This window comes from Gouania willdenowi, chromosome 13 (genome assembly GCF_900634775.1).
Source record: "Gouania willdenowi chromosome 13, fGouWil2.1, whole genome shotgun sequence".
Taxonomy (NCBI): domain Eukaryota; kingdom Metazoa; phylum Chordata; class Actinopteri; order Blenniiformes; family Gobiesocidae; genus Gouania; species Gouania willdenowi.
In genome coordinates, this window is record NC_041056.1 from 33,140,604 (window position 1) to 33,155,575 (window position 14,972).

The 14,972-nt window shown below is 39.7% G+C and overlaps 1 protein-coding gene across 2 annotated transcripts in view; it reads right to left on the minus strand.

Annotated features, from left to right (window-relative positions):
* Window positions 1-1,333: 1,333 nt before the first annotated feature.
* Window positions 1,334-14,972, minus strand: part of tbcela (tubulin folding cofactor E-like a) — an 87,997-nt gene continuing 74,358 nt past the window's right edge. For both annotated transcript variants that reach the window (XM_028463783.1, XM_028463782.1), the window contains 4 exons: window positions 9,917-10,043; window positions 9,724-9,840; window positions 9,525-9,636; window positions 1,334-2,397 (listed from right to left, as the gene is read on the minus strand). In XM_028463783.1, coding sequence (XP_028319584.1) covers window positions 2,191-2,397; window positions 9,525-9,636; window positions 9,724-9,840; window positions 9,917-10,043 — 563 coding nt within the window. In that variant the 3' untranslated portion in view covers window positions 1,334-2,190. The remainder of the gene's footprint in view (window positions 2,398-9,524; window positions 9,637-9,723; window positions 9,841-9,916; window positions 10,044-14,972) is intronic.

A 14,972-nucleotide genomic window follows, 5' to 3' on the forward strand; every position in this document is an offset into this window, starting at 1 on the left:
GTAGGTTGTTCATCCCGCATTTTCCCACTGCGGGATGAATAAAGAATCTCCATCTCGATCTAAAAGTATGTGCTTGTAAAAATGCGCACAAATGTCACTACGCACACTGATAGACGTTGCAGGGCATCTACAAACCTCACACAATCAGAAATGCATCTGACAAGCGTTCAACATGGGTGGATAAAGTGTGGTGTGCTAAATATTGAGTTGAGAAAATAATACAGGTATGTAGCATGTTAGATCAAATTTTTCAAAGATGGAAGTGATTGCAGTACTGGTTTATGCATAAAAAATTAGCAAGTTCCACAGGCAGGTGATAACTCAGCTTTACACACAGTGAGGGCTGCAGTGAATGTTGCAAGAAGATCAAGGAGACACAAAGTGAAAGGGAATAACAATAGATGTTCAATGCTGCAGTTAACATTGGGGTATCAAAACTAATTGACCAAAAAAAACTAAAGTGAAACAATATTACCGTAATGCTGTGTAAATTGTGTGTGATATATAACTAAAAATTAATAAATAAATATTAATTAGTGCCTGTGTGGGCACAACTTCTCTTAGTCACTTGATACGAGTGCTTTCATTTCTGTTAGGCTCCGTTGCACTGTGGACCTGCAGCCTTGCAGTCTTCTCCTGCTGCACTCCCTCTCCTTGTCCCGGCTGCACAGACGAGGTTCTGGGGTTTTGACTATTGTCAATCATTTCGATGGTGTCAGCCCAGAAACAGTACTGACTATCTGTGTAATGTGTGGAGCAATGGCCCGAGTGTCTATTTGAGTGCATGACACAGTGGACACAGCTCTGACCGCTTGGGTGGTGACCAGTAGCCCATCTTCGAGTGCTGCAGACTGCCTTCTTTGCCAAGGTGCTTGTTTAGGGCGGATTTTATGAAAAAAAATGAGGATGAACTAACTTTTTTTTACAATATTAAAATGCATATAGGCAACAATATATTTGGATAAAATTTTGCGTACATTCAAATAACAGCACTTTCATTTATATTTATTTTGTAGCCTACATAACTGAATTAATTCAATGTATTCACTTATTATAACTAGAATGCATTATGAAACACATGATTAAAATCACAGCAAATTTTCATTATTTTGCAGCATTCCTTTCACATGCCATTCCATATATATATATATATATATATATATATATATATATATATATATATATATATATATAGTCATAGTATAGTGAATGGCATTTTGACATTTAGAAATGTAGTTAAATTAAAACATTTTTTTACAGATATGAGAAATAAAGCACAGATGTTTGATCAGTAACTTCTCAATGGAGTTGTTTATTTCTTTTAAAGGGATGAAGAAGGAAAAGGTTCAATAGTCCTATAGTGGTCTATCTGCTGTCACCAGTGTGAATATGACTGGTTTTGTAAAGAGCTTTGGGACTCCATAGGTGGTAATTAAAATGCTTTAAAAAAATATCAAGTCTATTTACCTTCTGGTTGGTTTTTCTTCCAAATGTCCAGTCGTGGTTTCTGACTGAGCATGTTTTTAGTCAAATTATCTGCTTTTGAGACTCACCAGCTCTTTCTACTTAATTTTGAAACTTTACCTCACAAAATACATAACAAATCCCACATTTGGACATAATGTTTGATGATTTATCATCTTTTTAGAAAGGGTAAGGTACAGGAGCCATTAAACATCTTACAATTCTCAATTTGTTTTTAATATTTAATTCTGAGCAAAGGGGCTGAACATTGTGCTACTATCAATGTTTTATGAACCCAATCTATATGTCCATTTATTTAAGTGTTAATATAACAATTTTTTGTTGATTGTAAAAGTTAAAATCAAGCTGCACTGCTTCTTCACTTAACTCTTAGGGCTTGTGCAACTATCTGTGCAGGTCCAATCTATACGTACATGTACACGACAGGGCATGAATCCCATTATTTTTTCTGTTTGTCACCTGGATCCTGACAATCCTTACCCTCAAGCTTGTTGTCCAGTCTGACATTTGTCTAAGGATAGTAATTGTTCCCCATAAAAAAAAAAAAAAAATGAAATAAATATACACATTAGTATTCTCACAATTGGTAACTGGTGAATCACTGCTGCTCTGTACAGGTTTCCTAAATAATTTGCAAATTCCATAGACCAACCAAAAACTAAGACATTGGGTTCCAACTCGTGGGCCAAAGCTGGCACAACATGTTCACTTGGTCTTGGGCACCACAAGTATTTCATCCTCGTCCTGGATGCTGTAGGAGTGGAGGGCTCGGTTGTTGAACTTCATTTCCTCTGGGCCGAAGGCACTGCCCTTGCCAATGTAGTAGAGCCTCATATTGTGGGTGGACTGCTGGATGACTGCCGCTAGCTGCTTCTTTAGCTCAGCTACTGTTTGGTCTAAACGAATGCTCAGCTGACACAAAATAAAAAAGCAAGATTCCCACAGTTAAATCAATGCAATCAACATTTAAATAAAAAATAGATTATCATACTTTAATTCGGCTGTCATGAAAACTCAGGATTTACCTTTCCAAATCACTGAGATACACATCAAAAATAGAGTTTACATTATTACGGCCAGTTGTAGTAAAGCCACACCATGTCTATGGGGTACCAAGCGTAAAAATTTTGTATGAAAGTTGGAGCTAACACATTTTCATTATTTATTTCACTTTTCTCATATTTAGCACATTTTCCTACATTTAACACAACATTTAACCACATATATAGAGGTAAAAAATAGCATCAAATCTATTTAAATCTAAATGGTATATGTTATATATAAATGTTAAATCTAAGTCTAAATGTTAAATCTAAATCTAAATGTTAAATCTAAATGTTTAAATCTAAATCTAAATGTTATATATCATATCTAAATGCTTAATCTTATATCTAAATGTTAAATCTAAATTGAAATGTTAAATTGAAATCTAAATGTGGAACTTAAAATGTTTTGCACATATGCTAATTGACCCCGCCCCTTGTAACCTCAACCAATACACAAGCAGAGACACACACAGCCGATCCCACCCACCTCTTCACCCTTCACCGATGCCTGCCTGGGTGATTATGGCTGGTTCTCTCCGTGCGGTGGAGATCGAGCGCGCTGTCATGGCAGGTGGACGAGCTGCCCTTCACAGTACACTCAAGCAACACAACAGTGCAACACAGTCATTAAAATGTATTTTAATGCTGTAGTTTGTCGATGTGTGTTAATTTGATGTGACATGCTGAGATCTTGCGGTTCACATGTGGTTACGGTAGCTGAATTGATAAGGAGGTTCACGTGAAAGCATAAAATCTTGAGATCCAGCCCACCATGGGTCAACTTTCTAGCTTTGTCTTTTTGGGGATGTCTAGAAAGTTGCAAAAATTTTCAATCTGCACCCGCCAGAGACGTCGTCTCAACTTTAGGTCATCACGTCATTTCAACGTTGGTCTGCTCAGCAGACGTATTCCAGACATCCAAAAAAAGACGAAATAAAAAAGGTGACCCATATTGGGTTCAAACCAAGGACCTTATGCTTTCAAGCGCAGCGCTTTACCCATTTAGCTACCATAACTGCACACAATGCAGTGAATCTCAGCATGTCATTAACTGTGTTGCACTGTTGTGTTGCGGGAGTGTACTGTGAAGGGCAGCTCGTCCACCTGCCATGACAGCGCGCTCGATCGCCACCGCACGGAGAGAACCAGCCATAATCACCCAGGCAGGCAACGGTGAAGAGTGAAGAGGTGGGTGGGATCGGCTGTGTGTGTCTCTGCTTGTGTATTGGTTGAGGTTACAAGGGGCGGGGTCAATTCGCATATGTGCGAAACATTTAAGTTCGACATTTAGATTTAGATTTAACATTTAACATTTAGATTTAACATTTACATATGATATATAACATTTAGATTTCGATTTAAACATTTAGATTTAACATTTAGATTTAGATTTAACATTTAGACTTAGATACCAATGCTAATCCGAAAGAAGTATTTCCTATAGAAAGGTACTCTCTGGGAATATCAAGATGTGTAATTTCAGTTGAGTTTGGAATCAGTTTTGCTTTAAGGATAACATTTGCAGGGATGGGGAGGATGGTATATGGTTCTGGGGGCCTAGACAAAAATAAATAAATAAATTCTAATTTTTCTCTGTGTTTTAGTTTAAAATTATTCATACAGCTTTCAATTTTTCCTTGTTTGTAAATTGTTAAAAAAGCTCTTTGCTTTAGGCAACACAAAATTAATTAGAAAATGTCAATCTAACCAAAAACTATATTGAAGTCAAACACAAACATCCCTTGTCCAGTAGTTCTTTTCAATTACCTCCATAATTAATTTTATTTAATTTAATTAATTAAATTGGGCTTTTTGCCTTTATTGGTCATATATATGGTAATATATTGCTAAATCCCTCGTTAAAATAAGTATTTGGTCACCTACAAACAAGCAACATTTCAGGCTCTCACAGACCTATAACAACTTCTTTAAGAGGCTCCACTCGTTACCTGTATTAATGGCACCTGTTTGAACTTGTTATCAGTATAAAAGCACAAAATCAAACAGTCAGACTCCAAACTCCACTATGGCCAAGACCAAAGAGCTGTCAAAGGACACCAGAAACAAAATTGTAGACCTGCACCAGGCTTGGAAGACTGAGGGAACCAGGGCCGTTCCTAACCAGCTCTGTGCATTTGTGAAACCATGGGGGGCCATTGTCTGGCCTGCGTAGGTGTGAACTGCACCGCGCGGGGGGTGGGGCCTGATGGTCCTGCTAGAAGAGGTGCTCCAAACAGCATACCAGACTGGCATGCGCACACAATTCGACTTCGACTGAACCCCCACACAAAATGTGATGACGTTGGTACCGCACGATGCTTTACGGCAAATAAACATCCGCATTCCGTAATGATAGCGGTGTCAGAAGTGCTCGTTAGCCGATGAAAAGGTCAGAGATGGTGTTACCTGAGGATTTATAAACGGCACCCTTGAGCAGTGGTTCCCAACCAGGGGTACGTGTACCCCTAGGGGTACTTGAGCAAATTGCAGGGGGTACTTGGAAACATTGATTAATCCATTTCCAACATGCTGAGTCATTTTTAAGCCTATTTCAGACACTGTACATGCCAATCCAACATCTTTTCCACCCATTGACAATAAACGGCATTAATGGAATAAACAATATTGTGGCCTTAATATCCTACTAAATTGTTACTAACATGTTATGCACATTACTAAAAATTGAGGTAAATATATTCTCTGATCTCTGATATACAATAATTGTAATACACAAAATTGATATTTAGTGTGTGTTAAATGTACAGGTTGACATTTTCAAGCTGTAGTAGATTTCAGAGGCCAACATGTTAACATGTAAATAAAACAAAAAAGGGGGGTTCTCCTAATCTGAAGAGAGGCCTCAGGGGTACATGAGACAGAAAAGGTTGGGAAACACTGCCCTAGAGAACTCATGGAGGCAGAGGTCAACGTGACTGTCAGGACTTCTCTTCGCTCAGCCGACAGCGGGACAGTAACGGAGTGTAGCAGCTCATCATCGGGTCCGGGTATTTCCGAGGATATAAATACATATTACTGGTATATTAACCCATATAAACCAAAAAACGTGTCTTGTTCTCAAAATACCAGTAATATGTTACACATTTGCAGCAGTAAAATGTACCATTTATATGGGTTAATATAACAGTAATATGCATTTATATGCATATTTGTACCCTCGGAAATACCTCAGAATTCCAGGTTTTACACGAACACATCATCATCAGGTCTCTGCAGAAGAAGACCCTCCACTGCACCTCAGCACTTTTGTCATGTTCATCAAAAGGAAAACTGAAAGTGATGGAGATAAATACGCTCAGATGGACTCTCTCTCTCACACACACACACACACACACACACACACACACACACACACACACACACACACACACACACACACAAACACACAAATACTCTGTCCTAAACTGTCTCACACAATAAAAGCATCTATTTACACTTACATTAATGTACACAAAGACTAGCTCCACAAAAGCAGAATGACATTTATTGATCCAGAAATTAAACTGATCTTACCTTTATAGGCTCAGTTTCCTCATTTGTTTTCAAATCCATTTGAACCTCCAGGTTTTTATCAAGAGTCTTCATTTTCAATAAATCCACTGCTATTTGTTCTGTTTTAATCTCTCTCTTTCTTTCTCACTCACTTGGTTCTCTCTCTGTTCCTCGTATCGATTGCGTTAAAACAAAGCGGTATCTTTAATGTTTTCGTTACATTACCGCAATCTACCGACACTGGCTGTAAAGAACAATTTCTTATCTCATAAACTGGTGTAATTTCTCCGATAGAGCAGCGTTACGGTCATTTAAATTAACGTGTTGCGTTCACAGGCCCTGGGAACCCCAGTCCGTTCGTATTATCCAGCCGTGAAAAGAGCACGTGTCTGGGTAAATCTTGATGTATAGTTACCCTACGCAACAGAAGATATGAAATTAACAGCAATGAGCATGTTCTGTCAACAACAAACCCAGAGTCTCTTAATGGTGACGTAATGCCACGTGTGTCATAAATTAACGTGATGACGTGTCTGTCTGTGGGAACTGAGTTGAGCTGGTGATCACGTTCATTCTACCGTGCCAGAAAAGGAACAGGGAGGGGGGATTCCTGCTGTGAGCTTGGAATGGCCAGAGCTGGCAGTATGAGTACACCCTGAATCATGATTTGGGGCTGTTTCTCTGCAAAGGGACCAGGACGACTGATCCGTGTAAAGGAAAGAATTACTGGGGCCATGTATTATGAGTTTTTGAGTGAAAACCTCTTTCCATCAGCAAGGGCATTGGAGATCAAACATGGCTGGGTCTTTCAGCATGACAGTGATCCCAAACACACCGCCCGGGCAACAAAGGAGTGACTTCGTAAGAAGCATTTCAAGATCCTGGAGTGGCCTAGCCAGTCTCCAGATCTCAACCCTATAGAAAATCTTTGGAGGCAGTTTAAAGTCTGTATTGCCCAGCGACAGCCCCAAAACATCACTGCTCTAGAGGAGATCTGCATGAAGGAATGGGCCAAAATACCAGCAACAGTGTGTAAAAACCATGTGAAGACTTATAGAAAAACGTTTGACCTCTGTCATTGCCAACGAAGGGTACATTACAAAGTATTGAGATGAACTTTTGTTATTGACCAAATACATATTTTCCACCATCATTTGCAAATAAATTCATTAAAAATCCTACAATGTGATTTTCTGGATTTTTTTCCCCCTCATTTTGTCTCTCATAGTTGAGGTATAACTATGATGAAAATTACAGGCCTCTCTCATATTTTTAAGTGGGAGAACTTGTACATTTGGTGGCTTCTGATTCTCAACAAAGGTAGTCACACTCTCTGTTTCTCCCTCCCTTCCGCCCTTATCTCTCCCTGCTGCTGCTTTGTCTGGTCCTGTGAGCCTAACAAGAGCCTCTCTCTGCGACTCATCCAAAACTGGAATAATTAAATTAATTAGTTGGTCTCTCAGTGCTATCGACCAGATGTTTTTGACAAAAAGAACGGTGTCTCTCAATGCTTTCCTTGGAAGACGTGGAGGACATCTTCATGATTGGAATGATAGTAAGCTGATCGGAGCTGGTGGCTTCCGAATCTATTGAAAAGTCCGTACTACGCTGGCAACTGTTTTGGAAAAGCTGCCAGCAATTTCTGAAGGATGTAGCAGTGCTCTGAACACTCAGACTCATGTGTTGAACGATATCAAAAGCAAACAAGAGCTGCTTATGGATCGTCTATGCGTTACTGATAAAAACTTGCAGAAGATGGACACCCGGCTTGGAAGTAGTTAGGCCACTCATTGGAAGACAGCCAAATTGTAGATTATACTTTAATTTACTTACTCACTCATGTAGTTTGGAGCTTTACGTTTTGTTTTGCGCAGTTTTGTTACTTTCCTGATTGGCGCTACAATGTCTATGGAGTTTGGTTATCAGCGTCTCAAACATTTCCCGGGAATCCACACACAAGGTATTTATTTATTTATAATAAAAATCAAAATATACTCAATGAGTAAAATAAAACAAAAAAACTAGACAATATTAATACAAAAAGTACACAAGTTAAATGGACTTGATTTATATAGTGCTTTATCACCACATTGAAGCAGTCTTAAAGCACTTTACATATCAGCTCATTCACCCAATCACTCTCACATTCACACACCAGTGGGACAGGACTGCCATGCAAGGCGCTAGTCGACCACTGGGAGCAACTTAGGGTTCAGTGTCTTGCCCAAGGACACTTCGACACATAGTCAGGTACAGGGATCGAAACCCCAACCTCTCGATCAGAAAACGACCCACTACCACCTGAGCCACGGTCGCCCAAGTTGACTTCAGAATCACTCTATAATAACACTTACACAAAAAATGCACAAAAAGACAACTTAAAGATAAAAAACACACAAAATGACTCTAAAAAACATACATTACAGAAAAATACACCAAACAACAAAAACATAAAAATGACTCAATACACAAAACTAAATATTTATACAAAAAATGACAACAGAATCACACTCCAATGGCAACAAAAAACAATTTTTATACAAAAATACAACAGAAAGATACAATACAAAATGACTCCAAAAAACATACATTACAGAAAAATACACCAAACAAAAAAATATAAAAGTGAGTAAAAAAACATCAACAAACACATTTATCATGTTAATGTCCCATAGAATTAAACCAGGGAAATCGCACATGCTGTAATTAATAATAAACCCCTTTATAACACTACAGAGTACAGAGTATGTACACCTCTTTGTACATCCAACTTTCAAACACATACTCATTTGGCCATAATTAACTCTACTTAAGCTCCCCCATGAATGCATACTTCCAACGGGCACTGTACTAGTATTATTAAAGGGCAATAAGAAATACTTTGACAGTTTCACAATTAATTTACATTTATGTGAGACTCAAATGGCTATATATTCTACAAGTTTAAATTATTATTATTTTTTTTTAAAGAATTATTACAGTTTTAAGATGTGAAATGTACAAGTTACTCTGTTAAGTTTACATTTGTACTGTATATTTTAGATATTTATTCTGGTAACCACAGCAGCCAGTTTTTTGTTTTTTTTTTTTTAAATGAAAACAACAGAACTTTTTTTTTACCATGTAGCTTGCACTCAGCATCACAGAGGTTTGCTCATGCCCATCTACAGCTCGCTTTGGGTGTAAAGGGGGTATACCCTCTACACTTGAATGCCAGTTTGTCACAAGGCCAAAACATATGACAGACCACAATTCATGTACGCATTCACTCTTACGGGCAGATTCAGTTACTCAAAACAACATAGCATACATGCATGTCTTTTATGGAAGGAAGGTAGAGTGAGCAAGCACAGGGCAGGGATAACATAAAAACTTAACAGAGAAAGGTCCCAGGAAGGCCTTTTGTTCAAACTCCAGAGCAGAACTTTATTCATTGAGATTGGTATTTGTCTGAAAATAAAGATCTTTAAATGTTGAACTAACCTGTTCCACTTTCTCCTCATAGTGGACTTCAACCTGAGCATGGCAGCGAGGTCGGAGGTCAATTTCCGCAAGTGGCTCGAGCTTCCCATACTTTGTTACTAAGGAGTGATATCTGTAAAGGGAGTAAAGCATGGCTATATATTTAATACAGTTTCACAGGCTTAGTGTGATCCATATATCCAGAGTGCAAACAGTGCACCTGTAGGGCAGCTCCTCCTCGGGGTAATCTACATAGTACCGGATGAAGAACCGCTCTGCATCCTCTCTTTCACTATCCATCACAACACTGCCATTCAGCAGTGATATTGAAGGAAGCCTGGTTGGAAGAAGACACACACTTGTGATTTCTAACCATCACAGGACTAATGAGTTCTGGTTCTATATTCACTCACTGTGCTATCATAAGGTTGCGTCGTTCGGCGTTGGTGTAAGTCTTCAATAAAGGAATGCCCTGTAACCGCACCTCCTCCAACTTAGGAAAAAAGTTCAACTTCTCAATGTCCTCCCAGCAGGTGAGACCTGACATTAGACAGCTAATGTTTCAACCACTATCCATCATCCATACTTACCAACATTATTTTCTAATTCTGAAAATGTATGAAATATTTAATGATGTACAGTACTTTATTAGAATCATTTTGCAAAGATGCAGAAATAATAACTTTAATAAATAATAATAATAATAATAATAATAATAATAATAATAATAATAATAATAATAATAATAATAATACAATTTTATTTGTAATGCACTTGAGACGACATTTGATGCCAAACCTCAAAGTGCTACAGGATTAAAACAATACAACACAATATTTATTACAAGACAGGACTAAAAGAGGCATTAATTGTTAAAATAAGTTTCTGTAAAAAGGTGATATTTAAGTTTTTTCTTAAAAATGTCCGCCGTTTGCCCTGAGGTGGTCTGGGAGGGCGTTCCACATGCGGGGGGCAACGGCTTCAAAGGCCCTGTCGCCCATTGTTTTGAGCCGTGTCCTGGGCGCGACCAGACGGTGCTGTTGGCCTGACCGGGTCCTGGTTGACATGTGTGGTGTGAGCAGTTCTGTGAGGCAAGTGGGGGCTGCACCGTGCAGAAAGTGATGGGTGTGCAGGAGGATCTTATATTCTATGCAGGACTGAATGGGGAGCCAGTGCAGTGTACGGAAGATGGGGGTGATGTGCTCGTGTTTCCGCACCCTCATCACTCTTTTGGAGGCTCCTGCCAGGGATCCTGATGAGGAGTGCATTACAGTAGTCCAGCCTGGAGGAGACAAAGGCGTGGACGAGCTTCTCTGCAGCAGGAAGGGAGAGGGAGGGGCGCAGTTTGGTAATATTACGGAGGTGAAAAAATTAAGTTTTGCAAATGTAGGTGACATGATTGTCAAAGGCAAGCTGGGGGTCAAATTTTACCCCCAGCTTTGTGACAGAGGGAGAGAGGGGAATGGTGTGTCCAGAAAATAAAACAGAGGTGATTCCAGTTTGAATGGCTTCGGTTTTTGAGCCATTTAGCTGCAGGAAGTTTTGACTCATTCACACCCCTATCTCCTCCAGGCAGGAGCTGAGGCGGGCAGCCGCGGCAGGGGGTAGTGATTTTAAGATATAGTTGCGTGACGTCAGCATAGCAATGGAAATTAATTCCATGACACAACCCATGTAAACGCATGTAAATGGTGAAGAGGGTTGGGCCGAGTACGGAGCCCTGGAGGACCCCGCAGGTGACAGTGTGGTGTCTAGATTTTGCATCCCCCATTGCTACGCACTCTGCTCTGTCAGTGAGGTAAGAGTGAAACCATTGAAGGGCGGTGCCAGAGAGACCTGTGTAGTGCTGGAGTCGGTGTAGGAAGGTCTATAGTGTCAAACGCAGCAGAGAGGTTGAGAAGAATGAGGAGGGATGTGGAACCGGAATCAGAAGCCATCAGCAGGTCGCTGGTGACTCTGATGACAGCTGTTTCTGTGCTGTCGGAGGGATGAAAACCGGATTGGAATTTTTCATAGAGTCTGTTAGATTTTAGATGATTATGAAGCTGGGTGGAAACAACTTTTTCGAGGAGTTTGGAAATGAATGGGAGATTTGAGATTGGTCTGTAATTTGAAAGTGGTTTAGGGTCTAAGGTGGGTTTTTTGAGGAGGGGTTTAATGAGAGCAGTCTTGAGGGAGGTTGGAACATGGCCGGTTTTCAAGGATAGGTTTATTATTTTGGTTATGAGGGGAGTGATGGATTTGTTGTGAGTTTTAAGCAGAAGAGATGGGAGGGTATCGAGGTGGCAAGTGGATGGGTTAGATTTACGGATTATGTTCTCGACTTCCTGCTGCCTTGTGAGAGAAAATTGTGGTAGGTTTTGTGCAATGGGTGTTGTGGGCAGGTCAAGTGATGTGCTATTGAGACATGGGAATGAGGAATGGATATTATCAATTTTTGATGTAAAGAAATCAAGAAACCGGTTGCAATTTGTGTCTGTGTGGGTGTAGAATGATGTAAAATCTCCGTCAATTCAATATTTGGGGTTAATATTTGTCTTTGTAGTGGTAGTTGTTTTGTGCTGCAGGCTTCTATACCTGGTTGTCTTTTAGGGAAAAAAAGACATTGCATTTTTCATGAAAAGACAAGACAGCAACTTGACTTCAGGACTTTGTACTCTTACAGAACATTGTGTCTTAAAATAAGTCACTAAGCTGCCCTGTCAGAAAAAGCGTCTTTTTATTCAGTGATTTTAAAACATTGTGCTGTTAAACAATATTGTTCAAAAAGAAATCAACAGGTGGGCCAAAATATGAAATGTCATATTTTCCTCCATTAGTTAAAAGACAAATACTATGCTTTAGAATACTATTGTGTAGGATAGGTAGTTGTCATAACCTGCCTGTCACTGCCCAATCTTGTCAGATCTCAGAAGCTAAGCAAGGCCAGGCCTGGTTAGTAGTTGGATGGAAGACCACTGAGAATTCCAGGTGCTACAGTGGCATGGCAGTTGCTCTAGTAGTATCTGTCATTGTGTACCGAGGCAAGACACTTCACCTACATTGCCTGGTATGAATGTGGTGTGTGTGAGTGAGTGTAGGTGGTGGTCGGAGGGGCCGATGGCGCACTCGCTTCCGTCAGTCTGCCCCAGAGCAGATGTAGCTACAATAGTAATAATAATAATAATATATCCTTTATTAATCACTGTAGTGAAACCAAATTCTTTCTCTGCATTTAACCCATTTTCCCTGAGGGGTAGCGGTGGGCTGCCACAGTGTAGCGCTTGGGAATCAGTTAGAGTTAAGGGACTTGCTCAGCATCCCACAGTGATGTGCCGAGGTCAAATTTGAACCTGTGACACTCCGATTACAAGCCCGCTTATTTAATCATTAGGCCACCACTGCCCTAGTAGCTTACCACCACTAAAGTGTGGAGTGAAAGAATAATGCAATGCAATGTGAAGCGCTTTAAATGTAAGGATGGGAATTGATAAGAATTTAGCGATTCTGATTCCATTCTCAATAGTGCTTATCGATTCGATTCCTTACCTATTCTCTTATTGATTCTCATTGGGTGAGGGAATGAAATAATACAAATGGATTTATTATATTATCTTTGTCTCTTTAATTTCCTGCAGGGATATCAGCTCTCTTTTAATCCACCAGGTATAGATTGTTTTCACTGGATAATAATATATACAAAGCGCTACATAAAATTAATTATTATTAGATAAGATTGATTATTACAACATATGACACGTTTTGGCTACAAACATTTGAGAATATTTGTAATGCTCCTTTTGAACTTGATCCAAAACTAATTCAGAGATAAAACAAATAATTCTTCTGTAAAAAAAAAAAGAAGATATTAACCAAAAGTACAGCTGCACTTACAGTCGGGCAAAAAAGTATTTAGTCAGCCACCAATTGTACAAGTACTCCCACTTAAAAAGATGAGAGAGGCCTGTAATTTTCATCATAGGTATACCTCAACTATGAGAAACAAAATGAGAAAAAAATCCAGAAAATCACATTGTAATATTTTTATTGAATTTATTGGTAAGTCCCTCGGTAAAATAAGTACTTGTTCACCTACAAACAAGCAAGATTTCTGGCTCTCACAGACCTGTAATTTCTTTAAGAGGCTCCTCTGTCCTCCACTCGTTACCTATTTTAATGGCACCTGTTTGATCTCGTTATCAGTATAAAAGACACCTGTCCACAACCAACAGTCACACTCCAAACTTCACAATGGCCAAGGCTAGGGGCTGTCAAAGGACACCAGAAACAAAATTGTAGACCTGCATCAGGCTGGGAAGATTGAATCCGCAATAGGTAAGCAGCTTGGTGTGAAGAAATCAACTGTGGGAGCAATTACTAAAAAATGGAAGACATACAAGACACTGATAATCTCCCTCGATCTGGTGCTCCAACGCAAGATATCACCCCGTGGGGTCAAAATGATCATAAGAACGGTAAGTAAAAATCCCAGAATCACACAGGGGACCCAAAGTAACAAAGGCTACCATCAGTAAGTAACACATTACGCCGCCAGGGACTCAAATCCTGCAGTGCCAGACTTGTCCCCCTGCTTAAGCCAGTACATGTTCGGGTCCGTCTGAAGTTTGCTAGAGAGCATTTTGATGATCCAGAAGAGGATTGGGTGAATGTCATATGGTCAGATGAAACCAAAATAGAACTTTTTGGTAAAAACTCAACTTGTCGTGTTTGGAGGAGAAAGAACAACAACCTACTGTAAAACATGGGGGTGGTAACATCATGCTTTGGGGTTGTTTCTCTGCAAAGGGACCAGGAAAGAATGACTGGGGCCATGTATTGTGAGATTTTGAGTGAAACCCTCCTTCCATCAGCAAGGGCATTGAAGATGAAAAATGGCTGGGTCTTTCAGCACGACAATGATCCCAAACACACCGCCCGGTCAACAAAGGAGTGGCTTCGTAAGAAGCATTTCAGGGTCCTGGAGTGGCCTAGCAAGTCTCCAGATCTCAACCCCAAAGAAAGCTTTGGAGGGAGTTGAAAGTCCGTGTTGGCCAGCGACAGCCCCAAAACATCACTGCTCTAGAGGAGATCTGCATGTAGGAATGGGCCAAAATACCAGCAACAGTGTGTGAAAACCTTGTGAAGACTTACAGAAAACGTTTGACCTCTGTCATTGCCAACGAAGGGTACATTACAAAGTATTGAGATGATTTTTTGTCATTGACCAAATACTTATTTTCCACCATAATATGCAAATAAATTCATTAAAAATCCTACAATGTGATTTTCTGGATTTTTTTTCTCACTTTGTGTCTCATAGTTGAGGTAGACCTATGATGCTAATTAAAGGCCTCTCATCTTTTTAAGTGGGAGAACTTGCACAATTATTGGCTGACTCAATACTTTTTTGCCCGACTGTATTGCTATGTATTTAAACGGTAAAGTTTAGCCTTTGTTGAGATGCCGTCCCCGTTTTTACATGTGACGTCA